Below are 25,244 nucleotides of genomic sequence, written 5' to 3'. Positions count from 1 at the left end.
GTTGGTAAAGCTGTGTGGCAAGTTAGATTTGTTGTCATTCATCCACACATCGTAATTCTGACCTGAAACAGAGAACCGATTCAGCACCCCCAGAGGTTTAATTTGTTATGGGAACATAGAGGACTTTGTGACCCTACAGATTTAACTTGTTCCAGTCACCATTTATTACACGGATAGTCTTTATTCGGCTGGATTTCAACTTCTCTTTCTTACGAACCAACCAAGTCCAATGTCCTGTCAACCAGGCTATCGCTGTCCAGTGCTTGCAGTACAAATTATATGCACCAATCTAACTTCGAAGAACTCGGATGAAATATATTTGACTGATAAGCAATTTACATTCCCAATAGTATAGCGCAGAAAACTAGATACAACGTATTATAATGTTTTATTATTCAATATCTTAGTTAATGTCAATTTCACTTTTTGAAAACTTCGTCATGAAACTTTTTAACCTTTGCAAACCTTTGCTAAAAACCTTTGCAAACAATTATAAAATTTGGGTACACAAAGCTTTAACATTTCAAGTGAAAATAATTTTGAATGCGTTTTTATTATTATTTTACATGACAATAATCGAATAATTTTAAATTTTAAATTACAAATTTTTTTGCATTTTTTTTAGCGAATTAATTTTAAACGACAAAATCCAAAATTTGAAAGAAATGGGTCGATAATAATTCTTGAGATACTTTCAAATTTACGTAAACGGCTACTTGGAAATTTATTTTTAACTTGGCCTAATTATTCTAATATTCTGAAGTGCGATTTTTACAATGCAGTACTGAAAAAAATCACGAAGATATATCTAAAAAAAAAATCGTGAAGATGATTTTTTTATCACTGTACTGTAGAAATTTTTCATATTAATTTGAGAATTTTTAACATTCAGATAATTATAAAACATTTCAGAAAATTATGCAATTGCGTATAACAATATTTTTTTTTAGTACTACATGCGCAAATGCCTTATTTAAATTTGAGAATTTTTTTTTACATTCAAATATTCAAAAGTTAAGGAGTTTTTTGTTTATCAACAAAGAAATTTCCAGGAAGAGAATGCCGTCATCTACACGAAAATTCTTCAAAGTAGTGGTTTTTGAATAATAGAGTGCAGGTCATGAATGACCTGTCCTTTCTCCTGACCTCAATCTGCAAGAAAACATGAAATGCTACCCTCAGTAAGGCTGTATGGATGGTTAACTGAATGTAAACAATAACCATCTTCCTAAAACCGAAAAAAAAAAAATTAGATAACTTCCTGTGTATACCTCAGTTTATGTTATGCTTTCGAGGTGATGTGTTAACAGGCTTAATATTCTGGGAAGTTTTATTTTATTAATGTGATTTGTGTTTTAAGTTACGGGTAATTTTACCATTCATAAGACCAGTAAAACACCGAAGTCAAGCATCACTGACTGCAGTAAACGGGAGGGTGAGCACTTTGATCAGTCTGCGTAACGACAGGGCCCCCTCTGCTTCTCTACTTCATTAATGAAGGTATTTAAAATGGAGGAATTTAAAGATATTTAATTTTGATGTATTTAAATTTTTCACCCCACAAAAGATAACAAGAAAATTAACTAGAACCTAAAATAGCTATGAAGTCCCTCCCCTCCAATGGTCCATTTTACTGATTTTCTGATAATTCTATGTGCATCATGCCGATTGCAGTTTTCTGATTGTTAACTTAGCCATCTAGCAGCGAAAAATTCGTATCCTTGTTGACACTAGGGCTAAATTTACGCAATTACGACGACTCAATTAAACTCATCAGATGCCTGTATTTTTGTAAAAATATCGCATCTTGTTATATGTAGAAATACAGGCTTTTGATAGACATAATTTGTCAATGGTAATTGCGAAAATTTAGCTGTACATTCAGTTGTGCATTCCTATACAATTAGTAGTACATTCCTATACAATTGAAACGAAGAGAAGAGGGAAGGGAAAAGGGCCAAACACATGAAACTGGTCTTCCCCCAGATGGCGTATTCGAGCGTTGCGATCGCCACGCCAATATCGATATCTCCTCGATTTTGGCGGTAAATCCGAGTTGCAAGCTACGTTTGTTGGTAAACGAAAACAAATCTCGATATCCCTACTCGACTTCTCGCTAGAAAGTTTGCAACCGTTTACTACACAGTTTATTGTGAGAGGCAATATTTTCAGAAATAATTTTGTAAGTATAAATAAATAATATAATTTCTAAACTCATGTCTGCTGCATTTCATAAGATTTTAGTGATAATAAGTTATTTTTATGAGTTTGAAGAGAAAATTTGTTTTAGTCATTTATTGATATGTTAAAAAAGGCTATATGGCTACTGTATTTAGAAAGAACTTTATTCTTTAGCTTCTTAAAGCTATTTAAAACTATTTGTTTTATATAACTAAAGCTATATAAAACTAAAGCTATTTAAAACTTAAAGCTGTTTAAAACTATCTTCTTTAGCTATTTAAAACTATTTGTTTTTGTTGCAAGCATACGCTAGTGTTAGTATTTAAAGTCGTGAGATGTATATTTTGTAATAGATGTAATAAGTGGTTTATAATGATTTTTATTCTAATATTAATTTTAAGTTTTTCTTACATTTTTAACCACAGTTTACTATCTTCCTACCAATTTATGTTCAATATTATATAACTGCAAATAATGTATGTGATTCATATTATTAAGTCATTTGAAAACTGCTAATGAGTTTTGTCCTTAACATCTAATAGGTATGACATTTTTGATGTAATTGATATCTCTTAATTTTTACTTGGGGAAATTGACTAAGACAGCCTTGGCTAGTAAAATGTTGTTGTGCTGAGAAAGAACAAGAATAGATGTCTCCAGCCAAGTCATTGTCTGTTTACGAGAGTTGTCCGTTTATGGGAAGGGTACCTTAATGACAAAGTTTAACACTGTAAATTGTTTTTGAGAATATTTTCTATAATATAGATATAATTAAATAATCTCCAAGAATATTTAATTTAACTTTAAAGAATTTTTTTTTTCTATATAAGACGAATATATGAAAGTATGATGTAAATGCATAATTCTAGATGTAGCTACAGATAAATGAATATTATTTTCCTTTTAACACAGATATTCAAGTTAGTCATATGATACCAAATGGGAGCTTTTAGTCCTCAGTCTGTTTCAGTTATTAGGTTTACATCCCCCATCACTTGATAGGAAACATGGTTAATACCTTTTTGAAAGTAAACCTCTCACGATACGCAGAAAACAAAAGAAATCAATGCTTACCTGTAAAGTAGGAGAACTAATTAATTTTCTAACAGGCAGAGGTCTGTTCACACATTTTGTAAAAAGTCCTGTTTTTGTAAAATTGTGAAAAAATTACTTGTAATTTGTGACTATAAAATAAACGTTGAGTCATATTCTTTCAACCAGAGTCCTGCTTTTGTGAATTTGTGCAAATAGAGTCCTGTTATTGCAAAAAAACTTTTTCAATGAGTTTTTTAATTGTAAATAGATACAAGATATGCACAGCATTGTAAAATTATAATTTAAAAAAATTAAATTTTCAAAAATAAATAGCAATTACTGCTATTAAATTAGAGATGTAACATACAAATATTTGGTATTTAGCCTATACTGCAGAATGCAGAATATTCGTTTTGGACGAATAAAGAAAGAAGCATCTGCCGAAGACTAAACTTGGTTGGTTTACATTGTCTTTCTTCCCCCCTCTCCCGAGAAGGGTTTATTTGATTAACAAAACAATAGAGAAGTTGAGGAAATAGAAAATAATGTTTCATAGGGCAAAGATGACTGTCTGCGTCCGGTTTACGGATGTGTCCATTTCACGGAGAATGTACCTAATGATTCATAGAAGGTTCATAGGGAATTGAATGAATGTCCGTATTGAGAGGCTTCCGTTTCGCTGGTGTGTCCATAGCAGAAGTTTCGCTGTATTTCTATTTTTCTTAATAAAGTTATAGAGTAAAGGGTATTCATTTAAGAAATATATTCTTCTCGACATGCATTTGATTACATTCTTTATATTTTATTCTCATAAATAAAATAATATTTATATTTTGAATAGTGTGATAAGTACTGCTCTTTCAAATCTGATGAAAGATGGCTTGGATGTTAAAGCTCTTCAAGCATTCAGTGTTCTTCGTCCTCTGAGGCTTGTATCGGAAGTAAGTTCATTCACAAATCTTAATTAGTTTTCCTTTTTATGTGCTTTAAATTTAAAGCAAGATTTATTTGAAAACAATAAATTAACTGCTTACCTTACCAATTTTTTTAAAGAAAAAAAAATGCAAAAAATCAACATATATTTTTATTTTATTAAGAAATACAAAGAATACATAATACACAAGTTCAAAGTTGAAATTTTAATTTTTTTATGTATAAAAATATTTAATTTACCATCAGTTATTTAATTTACCATTATTTAATTTACCATCTTTTATATACTTTATATCCTAAATTATCATGGGCAAAGGAAAAAGTTATATATTAGTCTTTGTATATGTTTACATCTTCATCATCTAAAAAATCACCTGAATTACTTTTACTTTCTCTCCTGAACGCCAATTTTTTACTTTTTTTTTTGTATGTAATTTCATCAACCATCGTACATTCAATTGTACGAAGAAACACATCTGCTGTCCCACAAATAGTCTTACAACTCCTAAATAAAAATTAACAAACTTCCTATCACAGCAGATTAATATTTTTTGTTTTGTTGTCGGCAGAATAAAAATGTGATAAAACAAAACATACAGACGAGTTCTGCTATGCCCGAGTTTACTCCAGACAATAAATATTTGCATTGTGTACATACCGAGTTAACTCTGCGGATAAACGGAGAATTAATCTGCTGAGTTTAAATGGTGTTTATTTAGCCTAAAATGTATGCTTTCACATCTCTGTAACTCTGTCACAAACTGTCACAATTTCATAAAATTCCTATCTCCCTTCCAATGGTTAGGTAGAACAGGGAAAACCTGAAATGGTCAGGGAATTTTATTATAACTTCAAAAATCAAGGAATAGTTAGGGAAAGTTGCAATTTTTTTACATTATCCTGAAATATATTCCTAAATCATGCCTAGAAAATAATCAGTCTTAAAATTGTTAGAAACAGTAATCAGTTATTGAGATTAGAAATAAATAATTTATACATCTATTACAATTATTTGTTATAACAATTTCACATTTTAGTCAAACTGAAATGTTTCCTTCCTCATTAAATAATTTTTTTTATCTACAGTTTCTATTATATACTTGCCATATGCTTACTTATATTATACACTTGTATTTCAATTTAACTTTGACAATTTATATTCATCATGAGTCCAGTTATTGTTTGTATTATATACTTGCTTATATTATACACTTGCGTTTCAATTTATCATGGCGAGTTATATTCATCGTGTGTCATGCATAGTTTATATTATATACTTGCATATATTTGCTTATATTATTAATTTGCATTTCAATTTGGTTATGATAAGTTTTATATATTATTAGTCCCGCTGTAGTTTATATTATATACTTGCTTATATTATACTTTTCCATTTCAATTTATTATGGCGAGTTATATTCATCGTCAGCCCAGCTATAGTTTATATTATATACTTGCATATATTTGCTTATATTATACACTTGCAATTCTATTTAATTATGACAAGTTATATTCATCATTAGTTCAGCTATAGTTTATTATATTCTTGCATTTTTTATATACTTGCATTTCCATTTAATTATGACAAATTGTGCAATCTGCTATAGTTTGTTTTATGTACTTGCATATATAATACACTTGCATTTAAATTTAATTATGACAAGTTATATTCATCATTAATTATAGTTTATATTATATTTGCTTATATTATACATTTTCATTTCAATTCAATTATGACAAATTATATTCTTCATGAGTCCAGCTATAGTTTATATTATATACTTGCATATGCTTACGTATATTATACACTTGCATTTAAATTTAATTATGACAAGTTATATTCATCATGAGTGCAGTTATTGTTCGTATTATATACTTGCTTATATTATACATTTGCATTTCAATTTGGTTATGACAAGCCTTTCATCCCTTCAGTGGATCGATAAATGAGTACCAAGCATGCTTGGGAACTAAACACTGGGGGTTCCGCGTTCGGCTGACCACCTGACCGGAACATCTGCTCCTGCACCCCAGAGCCCAAGGTCGAGAAAACTGAGATGGGCACAGTAGGCCTTGGCCCTCTATGGGCTGTCGCGCCACTGAATTTAGTTTTATGACAAGTTATATTCATCGTGTGTCCAGCTATAGTTTATATTATATACTTGCTTATATTATACACTTTCGTTTCAATTTATCATGGCGAGTTATATTCATCATGTGTCCAGATATAGTTTATATTATATACTTGCATATATTTGCTTATTAATTTGCATGTCAATTTGGTTATGACAAGTTTTATACATTATTAGTTCAGCTTTAGTTTATATTATTTCCTTGCTTATTTTATTCACTTGCATTTCAATTTAATTATGAGGAGTTATACTCTTCAAGAGTCCAGCTACAGTATATATTATATACTTTCATATACTTGATAATATTTTATACTTGCATTTCAATTTAATGATGACGAGTTATACTCATCAGGAGTCCAGCTACAGTTTATATTATATACTTTCATATGCTTGATAATATTTTATACTTTCTTTTCAATTTGATTATGACGAGTTATATTCATCTCGAGTCTAGCAATAGTTCATTTTATCTACTTGAATATATTATACACTTGCATTTAAATTTAATTATGACAAGTTATAATTATCATTAGTCCCACTATAGTTTATATTATATACTTGCTTATATTATACATTTGCATTTCAATTTATTATGTCGAGTTATATTCATCGTCAGTCGAGCTATAGTTTTTATTATATACTTGCATGTACTTGCTTATATTATACACTTGCATTTCAATTTATTATGGCAAGTTATATTCATTGTGAGTCCAGCTATAAATTATATTATATACTTGCTTTTATTATACACCTGCATTTCAATTTAATCATTAGTCCAGCTATAGTTTATATTATATACTTGCATATATTATACACTTGCACTTCAATTTAATAATGACAAGTAATATTAATCATGAGTCCAGCTCTAGTTTATATTATATACTTGCCATATGCTTACTTATATTATACACTTGTATTTCAATTTAACTTTGACAAGTTATATTCATCATGAGTCCAGTTATTGTTCGTATTATATACTTGCTTATATTATACACTTGCATTTCAATTTATCATGGCGAGTTATATTTATCGTGTGTCCAGATATAGTTTATATTATATACTTGCATATATTTGCTTATATTATTAATTTGCATTTCAATTTGGTTATGACAAGTTTTATATATTATTAGTCCCGCTGTAGTTTATATTATATACTTACTTATATTATACATTTGCATTTCAATTTATTATGGCCAGTTATATTTCATCGTCAGTCCAGCTATAGTTTATATTATATACTTGCATATATTTGCTTATATTATACACTTGCATTTCTATTTAATTATGACAAGTTATATTCATTATTAGTTCAGCTATAGCTTATTATATTCTTGCATTTATTATATACTTGCATTTCCATTTAATTATGACAAATTGTGCAATCAGCTATAGTTCGTTTTATGTACTTGCATATATTATACACTTGCATTTAAATTTAATTATGACAAGTTATATTCATCATTAATTATAGTTTATATTATATACTTGCTTATATTTGCTTATATTATACATTTTCTTTTCAATTTATTATGGCGAGTTATATTCATCGTCAGTCCAGCTATAGTTTATATTATATACTTGCATATATTTGCTTATATTATACATTTGCATTTCAATTTAATTATGACATGTTATATTCTTCATGAGTCCAGCTATAGTTTATATTATTTACCTGCATATACTTGCTTATACTATGAACTTGCATTTCAATTTAATCATTAGTACAGCTATAGTTTATATTATATACTTGCATATATTTGCTTATATTATACATTTGCATTTCAATTTAATTATGACAAGTTATATTCATCATGAGTGCAGTTATTGTTCGTATTATATACTTGCTTATATTATACATTTGCATTTCAATTTGGTTATGACAAGTTATATTCATTGTGTGTCCAGCTATAGTTTATATTATATACTTGCTTATATTATACATTCGCGTTTCAATTTATCATGGCGAGTTATATTCATCGTGTGTCCAGATATAGTTTATATTATATACTTGCATATGCTTACTTATATTATACACTTGCATTTCAATTTAATCATTGGTCCAGCTATAGTTTATGTAATATATTTGCATATATTATGCACTTGCATTTCAATTTATATATGAAAAAGTATATTAATTATGAGTCTAGCTATAGTTTTACTAACATATACTTGCTTGTATTATACACTTGCATTTTAATTTCATTATGACACGTTATATTCGTCATGAGTCCAGTTATTGTTTGTATTATATACTTGCTTATATTATATTCTTGCATTTCAGTTAAGTTATGGCTAGTTATATTCATCCGTCCACCTATAGTTTATACTTGCATATACTACTTGCTTATATTATATACTTGCCTTTCATTATTATGGCAAGTTATATTCATCATTAGTTCAGCTATAGTTTATATTATATCCTTGCTTATATTATACATTTGCATTTCAATTTAATTATGACTAGTTATATTCATCTTGAGTCCAGTTTAGTTCATTTTATATACTTGCTTATATGATATACTTGCATTTCAATTTAATTATGACAAGTTATATTCATCTTTAGTTCAGCTATAGTTTATATTTTATACTTGCATATACCTGCCTATGTTATACACTTGCATTTCAATTTAATATTGCTAGTTATATTCATTGTGTGTCCAGATATAGTTTATATTATATACTTGCATATATTTGCTTATATTATACTCTTTGCTTATATTATACTTATTAATCATGAGTTCAGTTATGGTTTATATTATACCCTTGCATATATTATACACTTGCATTTGGATTTAATTATGACAAGTTGTATTCATCATTTGTCCCGCTATAGTTTATTATGATTTAATTATGAGGAATTATACTCTTCAGGAGTCCAGCTACAGTTTATATTATATACTTTCATATACTTGATAATATTTTATACTTGCATTTCAATTTAATGATGACGAGTTATATTCATCTATATATTTTATACTTGCATATACTTTCTTGTATGATATACTTGCATTTCAATTTAATTATGACTCTTTATATTCTTCTTTAGTTCAGCTATAGTTTATATTTTATACTTGGATATACTTGCGTATATTATGCACTTGCATTTTAATTTATTATGGCGAGTTATATTCTTCATGAGTCCAGTTATTGTTTGTATTATATACTTGCTTATATTATATTCTTGCATTTCAATTTAGTTATTACTAGTTCATGATGAACTAGATATTCATCATGAGTCCGGCTATAGTTTATGCTTGCATATACTTGCTTATATTATATACTTGCATCTCAATTTAATTATGACAAGTTATATTCATCATTAGTCCCGCTATAGTTCATATTATGTACTTATATGATATACTTGCATTTCAATTTTATTATGACAAGTTATATTCATCTTTAGTTCAGCTATAGTTTATATTTTATGCTTACATATACCTGCTTATATTATACACTTGCATTTCACCTTAATATGGCGAGTTATATTTATCGTGAATCCTGCTATAGTTTATATTATATACTTGCATATAGCTGCTTTTATTATACACTTGCATTTCAATTTATTATGGCGAGTTATATTCATCGTGAGTCCAGCTGTAGTTTATATTATATGCTTGCATACACTTCCTTATATATACTCTTGCATTTCAATTTAATTATGACATGTTATATTCTTCATGAGTCCAGCTATAGTTTATATTATTTACCTGCATATACTTGCTTATACTATTCTCTAGCATTTCAATTTAATCATTAGTACAGCTATAGTTTATATTATATACTTGCTCATACTATACTCTTGTATTTCAATTTAATCATTAGTCCAGCTATAGTTTATATTATATACTTGCTCATACTATTCTCTTGTATTTCAATTTAATCATTAGTACAGCTATAGTTTATATTATATACTTGCTCATACTATACTCTTGTATTTCAATTTAATCATTAGTCCAGCTATAGTTTATGTTATATACTTGCTTATATTATACGCTTGCATTTCAATTTAATTATGAGGAATTATGTACTCTTCAGGAGTGTAGCTACAGTTTATATTATATACTTTCATATACTTGATAATATTTTATACTTTCATTTCAATTTAATTATGACGAATTATATTCATCTTGAGTCCAGCTATAGTTCATTTTATGTACTTGAATATATTATACACTTGCATTTCAATTTAATTATGACTAGTTATATTCTTCTTAAGTTTAGCTATGGTTTATATTATATACCTGCATATATTATACATTTGCATTTCAATTTGATTGTGACGAGTTATTCATCTTTAGTTCAGCAATAGTTTATATTTTTTACTTCCATATACTTGCTTATATTATACACTTACGTTTCAATTTATCATGGCGAGTTATATTGATCGTGAGTCCAGCTGTAGTTTATATTATATGTTTGCATATACTTGCTTATATTATACTCTTGCGTTTCAATTTAATTATGTCGAGTTATATTAATCATGAGTCCAGCTATAGTTTATTTTATATACTTGCTTATATTATACTCATGCATTTTAATTTAATTATATTCATCATGAGTCCAGCTGCAGTTTATATTATATTCTTACTTATATAATACACTTCCATTTCAATTTAATTATGACTAGTTATATTCATCGTGTGTCCAGATATAGTTTATTTTATATACTTGCATATATTTGCTTATATTATACTCTTGCATTTCAATTTAATTATGTTGAGTTATAATTATCATGAGTTCAGCTATGGTTTATATTATACCCTTGCATTTCAATTTAATTATGACAAGTTGTATTCATCATTTGTCCCGCTATAGTTTATATTATGTACTTGGTTATATGATATCCTTGCATTTCAATTTAATTATGAGGAATTATACTCTTCAGGAGTCCAGCTGCAGTTTATATTATATACTTTCATATACTTGATAATATTTTATACTTGCATTTCAATTTAATTATGTCAAGTTATATTCATCTATATATTTTATACTTGCATATACTTGCTTATATTATATAAGCTATACATATACACTTGCATATACTTGCTTATATGATATACTTGCATTTCGATTTAATTATGACTCTTTATATTCATCTTTACTTCAGCTATAGTTTATATTTTATACTTGGATATACTTGCGTATATTATGCACTTGCATTTCAATTTAATGATGCCGAATTATACTCTTGAGGAGTCCAGCTATGGATTTTATTATATACTTTCATATACTTGATAATATTTTGTACTTTCATTTCAGTTTAATTATGACAAGTTCTATTCAACATTATTCCAGCTATAGTTTATATAATTTACTTGCATATACTTCTCATACTATGAACATGGTTTTCAATTTAATCATTTGTCCAGCTGTAGTTTATATTATATACTTGCATTTCAATTTAATTATGAGGAATTATACTCTTCAGGAGTGTAGCTACAGTTTATATTATGTATACTCTCATATACTTGATAATATTTTATACTTTCATTTCAATGTAATTATGATGAGTTATATTAATCTTGACTCCAGCTATAGTTCATTTTATGTACTTGCATATATTATAGACTTGCATTTAAATTTAATTTAATTATGACATGTTATATTCTTCATTATTCCCGCTATAGTTTATATTATATACTTGCTTATATGATATGCTTGCATTTTAATTTAATTATGACAAGTTATATTCATCTTTAGTCAGCTATAGTTTATATTTTATACTTGCTTATATTATATAAACTATACATATACACTTGCATATACTTACTTATACGATATACTTGCATTTCAATTTAATTATGACTAGTTATATTCATCTTTAGTTTAGCTATTGTTTATATTTTATACTTGGATATGCTTGCGTATATTATACACTTGCATTTCAATTTCGTTATGACAAGTTTTTTTCATCTATATCTATATATAGTTTTATCTAGCTATAGTTTATATTATATACTCTCATATGCTTGCTCATAATATAAACTTGCATTTCAAGTTAATCATTAGTCCAGTTATAGTTTATATTATATACTTGCATATATTATACATTTGCATTTCAATTTATCTATGACAAGTTATATTAATCATGAGTCCAGCTATAGTTTATATTAAATACTTGCATTTACTTGCTTATATTATATATTTGCATAGTTTATATTATATTCTTGCTTATACTTGCTTATATTATATACTTGCACTTCAATTTAATCATGAAAAGTTATATTAATCATGAATCCAGCTATAGTTTATATTACATACTTGCATATATTTACTTATATTTTACACTTGCATTTCAATTTAATTCTGAAGAGTTATAGTTATCTTGAGTCCAGGTATAGTTTATTTTATTTACTTCCATATACTTGCTCATTTTATACGCATTTTAATTTAATTATAACAAGTTATATTAATCTTTTTTCCAGGTATAGTTTATATTATATATTTCCATATGCTTGCTTATATTATATTCCTGCATTTCAATTTAATTATGACGATTAATATTCGTGGTTAGTCCAGCTATAGTATATATTAAGTACTTGCTTATATTATACACGTGCATTTGTATTTAATTATGACAAGTTATATTCATCTATAGTCCAGCTGTAGTTTATATGATATACTTGCATATTCTTGCTCATATTAGAAACTTGCCTTTCAATTTAATTATATTCATACCAGAATTTACTTGTGATGATTAAGGAAGTGGTTAACATATATTTTTCAGTATGAAAAAAATAGGAAGAATTTATCATGGTGAATGGAGCATTCAAAATTTTAGTTCATTAGAAGGGAAGAAAATAATTTCTCATCATTTTAATAAACAAAAAGAAGAAAAAAAAAATTTCCTTTTTTTTTTTGTTGAAAGAAAATCATAATTTTTTAAAAAATTTTCATTAATTTTATTATGTAGTTTAACAAATCTGAACATTTTCGAAAGTTGCATGTTCCACACTTCCTTAAACGCTAAAACAATTCTTAGTTGAGTTGCAATGAACTCTACCCTTAAACTGATCGGATACTCGAGTAGTAATATAGGGTTTTGTGTTAAGAGTTCTTAATCATAAATGTTCAAATTAATGATGTTTTAATTAAGAAAATCAGATAAGAAGATGCTCTGGATAAATGTATTTTTTTATTGATGAATTCAATTTGCCGTCTCAGATGATCATATTTATAATTAGCTCTTTTCGAACTATAAAGATTGTCTTTCAGCTATTCTTGTGTGTGCACTTCTAATCACATAATGTTGCACCCAAAATAAGTGATTTCTTATTTTGTGATTCTTATTTTAGGTCTTCAAGTGGTGCTCAATTCCATTCTAAAAGCCATGATTCCCCTCCTCCACATCGCCCTTCTCGTCATTTTTATCATCATCTATGTAATCATTAGTCTGGAGCTTTTCTCTGGAAAAATGATCAAAACTTGTTTTGATAATGTTACTGGTATTTATTTTTCTTCTTCTGATGTGTTAAACGTTATTCTTCTCTACAACTAGCTTTTGTATCATCGCTCATGTTTATAAAATTTCTAAAATTTTATATTTTCTATAAAAGAAAATATTGGGAAGAGTTCTTTGTAAGGCTAGTGGGAGTGGTGCAGAAAGATGGGGACAATATTTCATAATTAGTGGTATCCCCTTGGCCGAATGACGACGACATTGTCACAGAGCATTACAGTGTTCTTGCAAAAAGATTTTTTCTTTAGGAAGTTAAAAAAATTTTAGTTTTCATTTCTGCTGAAATTTTCGATTTTTTTTTCTCTAAAATTATGTATAAAAGATGCAGAATATGCAAGGTTTATAACAGCTTGGATTAATTCAGTGTTTAAAGCCTTTTGTCCAATACCAATTTGTCCAAAACTCTCTTAACTGTCCAAAACTCTTTTATTCAAATTATGTCACAATTTGGAAAAAATATTGTGAAAAATAAAGGGTTAATTTTTGAGCAAGAAACATAATGCTGAGAACTTTTTGTTTTATTAAAAAAGTTTATTATTATTTTTAATATTGCATTATTTAGCTTTATGCGAAAACGTAATTTATCAGTATTAAAAGCATATTTATTCATATTTAAAGATACAGTATTCACTTTTGTTGTTCATAGAATTGTGGGGCTTCAAACGTTATAAATCTTTTCCTCTTATATTATATTATTTTATTTTAATAAGTTAAAGCAAATTGTATAAAAAGGTATCAAATATTTATTAATATATGCAATTATTATGTGTACAGTGGTCACACATATAGAATTTTTACCTTTTACCAATGTTCAAGGTTTTGCACCCTTTAAGGTAGTTTTAGTCAGTTTAGGACAGTTTAAGACAGTAAAACCTACATGTCCTATCCAAAACCAGTTTAGGACTTCTAAATCCCCAACCCCGAAAAGATGCATAAGGAATGTTCTTAAAAGTTAAAGGAATGCTCTTATGTGTTAGAAATGCCTTAGGGTTTAGAATGTATAATTATATACATAATTTCCTGTCGAATGTATAATTCTAAAAACAATATATTGACTCAATTATGAAAAAGATATTGCATTAGTTTTCCCATCAAACTTTTTGATTCAAAAGAAAATAACTAAATTCATCAACAATTATTAACAGTTCTGCTTTGTCTTCATTTCAACAAAAATCATTATTAAGCTTGTTTTGTTCATTTTTAGCTGCGGTGCTATTGCATATGTAAAAAAAATTAATTCAGAACTAGAATTCTGCAAATTCAATTCTGATGTAAACTTTAATTTTAATACTATTTATTTTTAAAACTATGAAAACATTTTTCTGTAGATTATCAAAATAATTAATAGTCCATTCGAAATAATTTCTGTTAAAAATTGCTAATGAGCTTTACTTTTGAAGACTTCTCTAAAAGAACGATTATTAGTTAGGCTTCTATTGTAAAAGAAAGTAATGCCAGGTTAAGTTGAAATTCCATACAAAAGTGTTATGTTTTTTATAAGATTCTTTTTTAAAATTTTTTTTAAATAAAAAATGATATATTTTTAATGTAAAACTAGCGTATAGTTCGTCAGGGTAGCTTCTCTTCATGCTAGGGCTAACACAATAGACCAGAGAAAGAAATTCCCTTTCTCTCGCCAACCAGACCGAGCCAAAGCCTGTCCTAAACATTGACCCCTCACCCCTACTTGAAATAGTTCTACGTCGTTAAGATAGTCACCCCCACTGGTCCAGACCAATAGCTAGGGGAGTTCTTACTTTAGACAAACTATATTTGTATTCTAATGAAAACAATATATTAGCAAATTGTAAATATGAAGCTATTGCTTATAAATATTTATGTATTGTGTGTAAACTGCTGTTTTATTTTAAAAAGCTTTTAAACTGTGGAAAATAAGCATTTTGTATTTCAAGAAAATTCCATTCAAAGAAAATGTGTCTCAGAACTTTTGCTCAATCTGTCCTTACTGCCAACCAAATTCTTAGATTTTTAAGTTTCAATCATAATCTTCAAAGCAATATTTTAAGTTCACAATTATATTTCAGAATCTCGTACTTTCGAGTTTATACAATAGTAAAAAACAACATGCTTTAAAATGGGTAAAAAAAGGACTTGATTACTTTGGATAACTGTTGTTCTATGCTAATATATAATCTTGTAATATTGCCAAGGCACCAGGATGAGTGATTGTCTTAGTAATGAACATACGGAATACTTTTTTAGAGCTTATTATTTCTGCCCTGGATGTTGGTTTAAAAGTACATTGTTTATTTACTCTTTTACACATACATGCTTGCAAAGTGGTTACTAATAGTAAGACAAGTCTGAAGTTTCTTTACAATATTTTCTTATTGTTGAGCAAATGGCAATATTGTTGGCACCTCAAAATATATATTTTTCAAAATATATAAAGCATGTATATGCACCCCGTGCCAGAACCGTAATAACACGGTGACATTGTTGCAGAGCGTTAGAGTTATTGCAAAAAGAATTTTCCTTTAGATAGACAAAAAATATTAGTTTCCTTTTTTGAAATTATATTTGGAAGATGCCTTTTTCGCGTATCGGAGGGGAAAGAAATGCTCGTAATTTTTTTATTCTTATTTGATAAGAATGAAAAATAAAGAATATTGAAGTAAAAAATATCTTTTCTGCAGAAATGTTTGAAAGATTTTTCTCTCTCAATAATTATATTCAAAAGATTCCTTTTTCACGCATTAGAGGGATAAGAAATGATCTTGATAATTTTTTTCTTCATGTGATTATGATTTACGAATTGCAAAAAGGAAATTATTCGTGTGTTTTCCTCCTACAAAATGTGAGAATATTGCTGTGATATGAAAATAAAAAAATATTACATCTTCATTTAAAAAAAATACGCACAATATCATTTTAACCAAAAAGTTTTTTTTTTGTTGTTGCAAATACGTTTCTGTTGCTTTAAATTCTGTTGCAGAAAGCCAAAAGAATTCTGCCACAGAGTATATGTATTATTCACTATATGTATATCTGTTTGTTTACAAATATTTTGCTGTCTTATTTGAATATTTCTGTTTGTATATTAATATGTATGTGAATATTTTGCTATCAGTTATATGTATATTCAATGTATGTATTAACTCTACAGAAGTAACTAAACTATTTTATTGTAGGTGAGATATCGATCAAAGGAGAATCTCATCCGTGTGGTGATTCTGGCTTCCAGTGTGAAGGTGTGGGAGAAGTCTGCCTCCTCTATTGGGACGATCCAAATTACGGAATCATAAATTTTGACAATTTTGGTCTGGCCATGCTCACTGTTTTCCAATGTGTTACCAACGAAGGATGGACCACTGTTCTATACAATGTTAGTATTCATTCTTTGAACTCACATTACAAAGATAAAAATTGTTTCATATTGTATTAGCAGTCAAAATTGCTGCAGCATTCAGGGTTGTCACAGGGAAGACCTGGAAAATACGGGGAATTTAAAAATTACCTAAAATAGCAGAGAAAATGCAGGAAATTTTGATTTCTTTTTTTTACAAACTGGGAAAATACAGGTAATTTTGTTTCATATTTTCCCCTTTTAAATAATGACCACTCAAAGCGTAATGTATGGGATATCTAAGCAGGATATTTCAGCTATACTAAACTATTTCATTTACTTTTGCGTTATTTAAGTATGTTCATTTGTTCCTTTTTTTTTTCTCAAGTTTTTCCAGCAATTGAAATTAATAAATATAATTAGCCCTATATAGCTTGCACAAGAGCACAGAAATTGTGTTTCCTCTTAATATATAGTTATAACTGCTTATAATTTATTTAGACTTTCATGTTTTGAAAATATCAATGATTTTAAATTTATAAAGACATTAAATTTTTGAAATGCGTCATTTATGATTTTAATCAAGAAATTTTGAGGAGATTTGAGTTGGGCTCACAATTACCCCTGCTTGAACCAAATACCAATTGGGTGTTTGGTACAAGCGATCAATTACTAAATAATTGATCCATGTTAAACAAGGTGCGTAGGGATTTTAAAAAGTGCTTGAAGGTGCTTCTTTTTTATTGTAATTTTTTAAGATCCCTTTTAAGGTGACACATATTATGCAAAGGCGTGCTTTTCGCATTGTTCTATTCACCGTTTTAACAATTCATTCAACCACAATATATTTCAGAGTACCGCCAGTTCATATTGTATGAAAGCATCAATCATTTTGCATGTTTGATAAAATACTTGTGAGTCCGCATGCGCGTCTACTGAGCTGGGTTCGGTGAGATTATTGCACTGTCATTTGCAACTCTGCTGCAACTTGCAAGATATTCTCAATTTCAGGCTTCCTTTTCCATTCTGAGATCTCAAACCGAAAAATCTTTCAATCATTTTATAATGGCTAATATAATCAAGAAAAGAGTTCTTTGTCAGAAACTTATTTTATCATGATCATGTAAAGTCTTTGAGAATTATTTTGCATTTCCTTAATGTTTGAGTGTATAAAAGGTGCTTATTTTTTGTTGAAAGATTTGGCTGTACACGGTGATTAACTGTGGTCATTTGCTGCCTTTTAGAATTTTGAATTTAAATTGTTAAGAATTCTGAATTTTGAGGAAATTAGAAAACTAGAAGATTGTTCTGTTGACCAGTATTGGTAAAATTATTCTGTCAATAGTACAACTAACCAAGTTTAATTTACCCTAGTTTAGTTGCCCAAGAAGTAAAGGTCATGTTAGCCTTGTCACCTTAGAGTGTTGCCATTGATTGAGAATTTCCCACGTCTGGCAATATTTCCAGATACGGATAAAATTACCAAGACAAAGAAACTTTTAAGAGGAAGCAAAAGAAAATTTTCCTCTCAAATTCTCCTTCACCTTCATTACTTATTTAAAGTGTAGAAAAAGTGAGTTCAGACAAACTTAGAGTAAGCCGTGAAGTTTCAAATACTGAAAAGAAAATTTTAAAATGTACAAATGAAAATAAATTACGAGATGATAAATTAGGATTACGCAACAGAGAAGTTCTCTTCAAATAATTTGTTTGCATTTTAATATTTTGAAGTATTTTTTTCAGCCGTTGAAACTTTGACTTACTCCATGTTTTCCCGAACTTACTTTTTCTTTCTTTTAAATTAGTAATGCAGGAGAAAGAGAATTTATGACAAAAAATTTCTTCCGCGGTATGGACTAAATCAGGACAAAGTCTTAATTTAAATTCTTCTTTGTGTGGTTGTTAGACAACAATTCTCTTGACTGTAATGTAAAGATCTTTGTTGTTGATTTCAGGTGAATGATTCTTGTGGTAACAGTTGGCCCTGGATTTATTTTCTTAGCCTTATCATTCTGGGATCTTTCTTTGTTCTCAATCTAGTACTTGGTGTTTTGAGTGGGTGAGTCAGTAATTTTTTGTTTAAAGTTGCCCATGCTACTTAATTTATTTAATAGTCATTTAAAGTTTTTAAATATTTCAACCCTAAAGTGAGAAAAAGGATTTTTGAGTTTTTAATTTCTGGATGATTCCCCAAATTCAGTGTCTGTCTGATATATTTTATTTTTGTTTTGAATTGCATTAGGTGTTAATTTATTTTCATTATAACATCTAATAATTTTGGCATACTAATTGCACTGTTTTGTTAAATTCATTTTTATAATTAAAGTAATATTCAATAAACATGTTAGTAGTTAGTATTTTAATTGTATTATTGTCTGCAATGCGTAAAGACACAGTTTCTAGTAGAACCCTGAAGTGAAGCATCACCGGCTGAGGTAAGTAAGCGGGCAGGTGACCACTTTGATCAGTTTTTGTAGGGACCAAGGGTGTGCAGTATTGGTCCTTGTTAAGCTGTTCTACCTTAAAGAGCTCTACTTTGCACGCAAGTAGAGGAGCCATCCCCTTTTTCGAGGGTTGAAATTCCGATAGCACGTCTTCGGATCATCCTCGGGGGATGGGATGTTCCCTAGACCGTCGACAATAGCGCATTGTGCAGCTCTAGTGCGACGTTAATAAAGTTCCTACCTACCTAATTATAATTTTATTATATCATCATTTTTATTACAGTTTCAATTCAATTATATATTTTCCAATTTTTTTTTAATAAGAAATAGAAAACTTCTCACAAAAACGTTGCAACACTACTTAACTTGATCTTTTTGTAAGAAAAATTGCAATCAAGGTTGAATTAAATTAAATTTGTATTTTCCTGTGTGAGTCGATAATTATGTTATTATTTTTAATGTTTCTTTTTAAAATAAAACAGGGTTTGTTGATTTAAATCACAATTTAAATCATGTTTGATTAAATCAGGTAGATTGTTGAGGAATTAAATGATTTAAATCAAATGATTTTTTTTAAAAAATCATTGATTTAAATCAACTGATTTTTTTTATATATATATTGATATGAAAAATTTAAAAACACTGTTTTAAATTAATACTTTTATTTCTTTTCTTAGTTTTAAAATGTATTTTAAATAAATTGCTGCTTTAGTTTTAAAATTTATTATTGCTGAATTAATTCATTTTAGCTAACGAAATTACTTTCTTTCTTGGTATGTGTTAAATTTCAACACATTTGAAATTACATTTTTATAAATCCTTTGATTCTTGAGATTGAAAGTACAGATTAAAGTATTTTTTTCTCATAATATGTTTACAGTATCTTTGACGTTTTCAGATTTTCTCTAAGGAAATTTTGCAAAAAATTTTTTTTCAAAGATTTAAAAAAAAATTTTTTTTTGCTTAATTTATCTATTTTGATGTAAGATTAAAAATGAATGAATATTTTTATATAAAAATGTATAGATTAAATGTTTATTTATTTTCTGATGAATGACTACATTTATAAACACAATCTGTTACATTTAGTCATTTTAAAAATCGAAAGAAAAAAAATCACTATTTTAAATTAAAATTATGGTTTGTTAATTGAAACTTTTGAATAGTTAAAATATTCTTTAAATTCTCTATTTCATCTAGTCTTTAAATTTCAATCATGCATTTGTTTCAAAATAGTTTTGATGCATTCAAAGCTATGTATTATAAGGAAAAACTGTTTTAGGTAGTTAGAGCTTCTAAAATATTCTTGTAATATAGTTTTAATATTAATTTAATGAGTAAACATTTATAAAGTATGATTAAGCATTTATAAAGTTTTTTTAGTATAAAAAGTTCTACATAATAACTTCTACTTATAAAGTTCTTACAGTATATTTGAATAAAAATCAAAAAATCCGATTTTTTTTAAATTTTAAAAGAAAAATTTTTTAAAAAATCACGGGCCCTGAAATAAAACTTTCAAATTAACCCACTGACGGTTCTGCACGTAAAAAGTCGCATTTTAACCTGCAGTCTTCTCTGCATTGCAAAACCGGTTTTCCCATGTTAATTGATAGGGGAACTGTGTGTAGGGGAGAAACATTCTCCCAATTTTGCCCATTTCCTTAACCGCCAGTGGGTTAAACTTAAAACTGCTGCAACTTTAGTAAAATTGCTTTTGCTTATTATGAAGGAGTAGAATTGGTGGATGGAAATTTCTTTCAAACTAAATTTTCAAGTTTTAAATCAATAATGCCTCAGCAAAATTACAGTATTTTGTGCACCAAACTTGTTAGTCATGTGCAAATGCTCAGTTCAAAAGTTTCTTTTCTTACAATACTGTCAATAATCAATTTTTAAAAAAAAATTTGTCTAAAAAAGAAAAAAAAAACTTGTGTGGGTTTTCATAATATTCAAATACTTTTCGTTTCAGTGAGTTTTCAAAAGGAAGAGAAAAAGCAAAAGCGAGGGGTGACTTTCACAAACTTAGAGAAAAACAACAAATTGAAGAAGATCTCAGAGGCTATTAGGATTGGATAACACAAGCTGGTATTTGAAACTTAATAACTATATGATTATGACTCTATATGAACTATATGACTCTTGGTTATCTAACGTTGAATTCAACTTACTTATTTATCCCAATACCATCATTACTAAATTTAAATGTACATTTCACAAAATAAAATTATGAAATTTTTTAACTATTTAATGAAACGGTTCCTATACAGTCGAATTTTCTTCTTATAATTGAGTGTGAAGGAATGCTTTCTTTTTATAATAACTGCTCATAAAAGTTTATACACTATCCAGACACCCGATTTTTATGGTGATGGTGGTGGGTGTTTCTCGTGGTTTGACCTGTGTATATTAGTTCCTGTGGTTGGGAAACATGAACTTTGAAATGGATGTGAACAATGCTGCAATCCCAACATTACGGCAATATTTCGGCCCAATTCTCTTCCAGCAGGCTCCATTCACACATCGGGGCTTGCACATCCGTGGTTTGACGAAATGAGTATTCAAAAACTGAACTGGTCTTCTCAGAGGCCCTATCTAATTCTCTTTGTGAGGAATTAGAACACAGATTACATAGCAAGTTATATCGACCCTCCTCACTGCAAGCACTCACTTCAGCTATGATGGAAGTCAATTCCCATCAAAAACTGATGGAAAGTCTTCCCAGACATGTGTATTATATATAATATGTGCCTCAGGACGCTTTAAGTCCATACACTTGGGTGTCTGGATACTTTTGTCCAGATAGTGTTACCTACTTACTAAATTATAAATATAGTATTTAGTTTTTCTTTCTGTGTAAAAAAAGTAAGCCTTTCAACTGTTATAATTTCTCTTCTTTGTGTTGTTGTTTTTTGGATGAGACTCGTGGTCTGAAAAATATTGTCGTTTGCATTACTGCTTTTGGAAAAAGTTCCCACCCACAATTGCTGGATTTATGACTCATTTCTGTTGCCTTTGGAATCTTAAATGGATTTTTCTTGGTTGAACTGAAGAGGTAGAAATTTTAGGAATCGCAAAAGTATTGCTTGCTAAAATCGGGGTTTGCTTGTTAAAAGCAAGCACATTTTTCAGACTGGCAAATTCCTGCTCTATCATTCCACCATTAAAAAGAATTAAGCTAATTCGTTTTGAAAAGATAACAGAAACTGTCTTGAAACTCCTTGTTGTTTTAAACTTTATAACTACTTTAACTTTATAACTACTTTAACTTTTAATTTAGTTACTTTTTAAACTTAATAATTACTTTAAGTACTTTATTTTTAAACAGTATACTTTCATTTTTACTCACAAAAATGATTTTTATTGGTTATTTGTGTTAAAACAGGGTGCATAGCCTTTTTAAAAAGTGCTTAAGGGTGCTTATTTTTGATTTACGTTTTTTAAAAGCCTTTACTTTAAAGGTGCTTTTCTTCATTAGGATTTTGTAAAAAGTGCTCAATTTTCTATCATTTCAAAATGGCGTTTTTTTCTTTGCTGTGTCCTCATAAATTTTTTTTTTAAAATTACTTTATAAAATCTTTTGCTAAAAGTGTCAGGGGTGATTGTATTCTGGGTTTGTTGTATTATTCTTCCAGATCTTAAAAATTAGGAGTAGGCATATGATTTTTCTGGGGATGTCGTGGAATTCCGCGTTTCTCGTGACCATCAATTCTTGAACTTTCGCTAATCCAAAATTATAATCTGAGGAAATTTTCATGAATATCCTCAATCTAAAATCAAACTTTGAAACCTTCGCTTATTCCAGCTAATAAGACACTTACCTACGCGTGATTCTTCCGCCGATTGATTCTTTTGCGGATTTTCACGTTTTTGAATATTTGAAACTGTGCCGGAATCTGCTAATATTGCAATTCCTACTCACATGGTTTGAAAAATCAAACATCGATTTTCGTATTTACCTAATTTAAAAGCTGCACGTTGAGATTCGTATTCATGTGATTTAAAAATCGTACATCGCGATTGGTATTCACGCAATTTGAAAACCCAATGTTGCGATTCATATTGATGCGATTTTAAAATCCAATGTCGAGATTCTATGATTACTATGAAGGTGTGATTCTTCAGTGGTAGATAATTTAATTATAAATATTATTTTAAAAAAATTATGTTAAATACAAAACATGTTTGATAAGTTAAGTATCAAATAATGCATTTACAATTAAGGAAATAGTTTATAACATTCCTACTGGGAGTCAATACTAGATGCCCTTTTGGCCTAGTTTACTATTGATCTAAGTATTTTGCTATAATTAGTTAGCAGTCCTTAATTAACTTTTTATGTAGGTAAATCAAATTACATGCTTAAGGTAATCTCAGATCCTGTTTTAGGATATTTTTCGAAAGTCCTTTTATTGTATGAAATTACATTTGCAAATAATATGGTATTTTTTTAATTGTTGATTTGCAATAGTTATTCACAACTTTTAAGTTTTGTTCATCTCAGTTACGGTGGCACAAAATTTCTTTCTGAAAAAAATTCACAGTTTTTTTAATTTGAAAAATGTTTGAGATCTAAATTTTTTAGTATCTTAAAATTTGCTCCATCACTGCTTTTGTTTTGGCTTTTAAAACAGCAAAAATTTAAATTATTCTTTTATAATGATTTTAATTTAGGTGGAAAAAAAAACCTGTGGCAGAATTTTTTTCGGACTTTCTGCAACATGCCTCTCTATTACTGATATCTTTCTGCAAAATTCTTTTAAATATAAAAAATATACTTGTTAATAACCGAAACGTCAACTTAAATAATTTTTTTTAATTTTTAAATCTGATATTGTGGCAGATATTCTCGCATTTTGTATATGAAAAATACACTAATAATTTCCTTTTAAGCAATTTTGTTAATCATCATCACATTAAAAGAAAATTATTAAAAAGTTTTGAAATCCGTAGCAGTAACTATCGGGAAAAAAAGATTGAAGGCGAAATCAAGTGAATCGGTTTTTTCGAAAAAGGGTTACTAAATGCATGTTTTCATTTCGAGATTCAGTTGCTATAATAAATAATATCAAATTAATAATATAGGATTTTAAAAACTATGTGAAATCAAAATTAATAACTAAATAAAAAAATTAATAGAAGGAAAATTTCTGCTGAGAAGAAAACCAAAATTATTTACTTCCTAACAGAAAAATCTTTTTGCAAGAACTCAGTAATGTTCTGTGACAATGTCGCCACGATTCTGCCACAGGGGGAAAAAATATCACCCATTAGTATATTTTTAAAATATGTTACTGAAAATACAATCTAGTTAATTCTTACCCGAAAGATTATGTATTTTATGAAACTGAAGCTTTACTTTGAGTTTAAATCATTTAAGCTAGTTTATTTTATTTTTCTTGGCGGAAGATCTTCTAAAAATCAAAATCAGTTTTAAAATGCACATAATTAAAGGTAGGTTGCTTTCATATTTCTTATATGGTTTTTATCCTATGTAATTATTTAGAATTAAAACTTACTACTTATTCCACTTGACATTTTTTTTCTATTTATAATATGATATAAAACTTATTTAGCATTATTTTAGTTAGCATTATTTTTGTTTAGCATCATTTATGCACTGATTTTGCTCTAGATGTTGGAAAATTCTGTTGATTTCATAGTATTTTGTGTAATTAAAATTTTTTACTTATTTACTATGAACCATGATCTTATTTTTCATTTTGCATTTAATAAAATTGTTATTTTGTTAA

At 28.1% G+C, this 25,244-nt stretch overlaps 2 protein-coding genes across 17 annotated transcripts in view; both read left to right on the top strand.

Annotated features, from left to right (window-relative positions):
- Positions 1-2,103: 2,103 nt before the first annotated feature.
- LOC147806738 (muscle calcium channel subunit alpha-1-like) lies at positions 2,104-19,110 on the top strand. The gene is made up of 6 exons (XM_087167136.1): positions 2,104-2,182; positions 2,724-2,885; positions 4,058-4,161; positions 13,577-13,726; positions 16,893-17,086; positions 19,003-19,110. The coding sequence occupies exons 3-6, from the start codon at positions 4,086-4,088 to the stop codon at positions 19,108-19,110; spliced, it is 528 nt and encodes a 175-aa protein (XP_087023262.1). The 5' UTR covers positions 2,104-2,182; positions 2,724-2,885; positions 4,058-4,085.
- A 2,353-nt stretch (positions 19,111-21,463) lies between these two features.
- Positions 21,464-25,244, top strand: part of LOC122268460 (transcription-associated protein 1) — a 31,878-nt gene continuing 28,097 nt past the window's right edge. For 3 of the 16 annotated variants that reach the window (XR_015435109.1, XM_087167134.1, XM_087167133.1), the window contains exon 1: positions 21,467-21,579. The gene's annotated coding sequence lies outside the window, so the exon portion shown is untranslated. Of the gene's footprint in view, positions 21,580-25,244 lie in introns of all 16 variants that reach the window. The other 13 variants (XR_015435104.1, XR_015435103.1, XR_015435105.1 and 10 more) reach the window with 8 other exon arrangements.

The sequence above is a fragment of the Parasteatoda tepidariorum genome, chromosome 7 (assembly GCF_982258835.1).
Source record: "Parasteatoda tepidariorum strain Cologne lab strain chromosome 7, Ptep-v5.0, whole genome shotgun sequence".
NCBI lineage: Eukaryota > Metazoa > Arthropoda > Arachnida > Araneae > Theridiidae > Parasteatoda > Parasteatoda tepidariorum.
The sequence above is the reverse complement of the archived record's forward strand: the minus strand, read 5'-3'. Positions and strand labels throughout refer to the sequence as shown.

Coding starts and splice junctions, on each gene's coding strand:
- LOC147806738 (XM_087167136.1), top strand. CDS start 4,086: ATGAAAGATGGCTTGGATGTTAAAGCTCTTCAAGCATTCAGTGTTCTT. Junction 4,162..13,576: donor GAGGCTTGTATCGGAAGTAA/GTTCATTCACAA, acceptor TTCTTATTTTAG/GTCTTCAAGTGGTGCTCAAT. Junction 13,727..16,892: donor TTGTTTTGATAATGTTACTG/GTATTTATTTTT, acceptor ATTTTATTGTAG/GTGAGATATCGATCAAAGGA.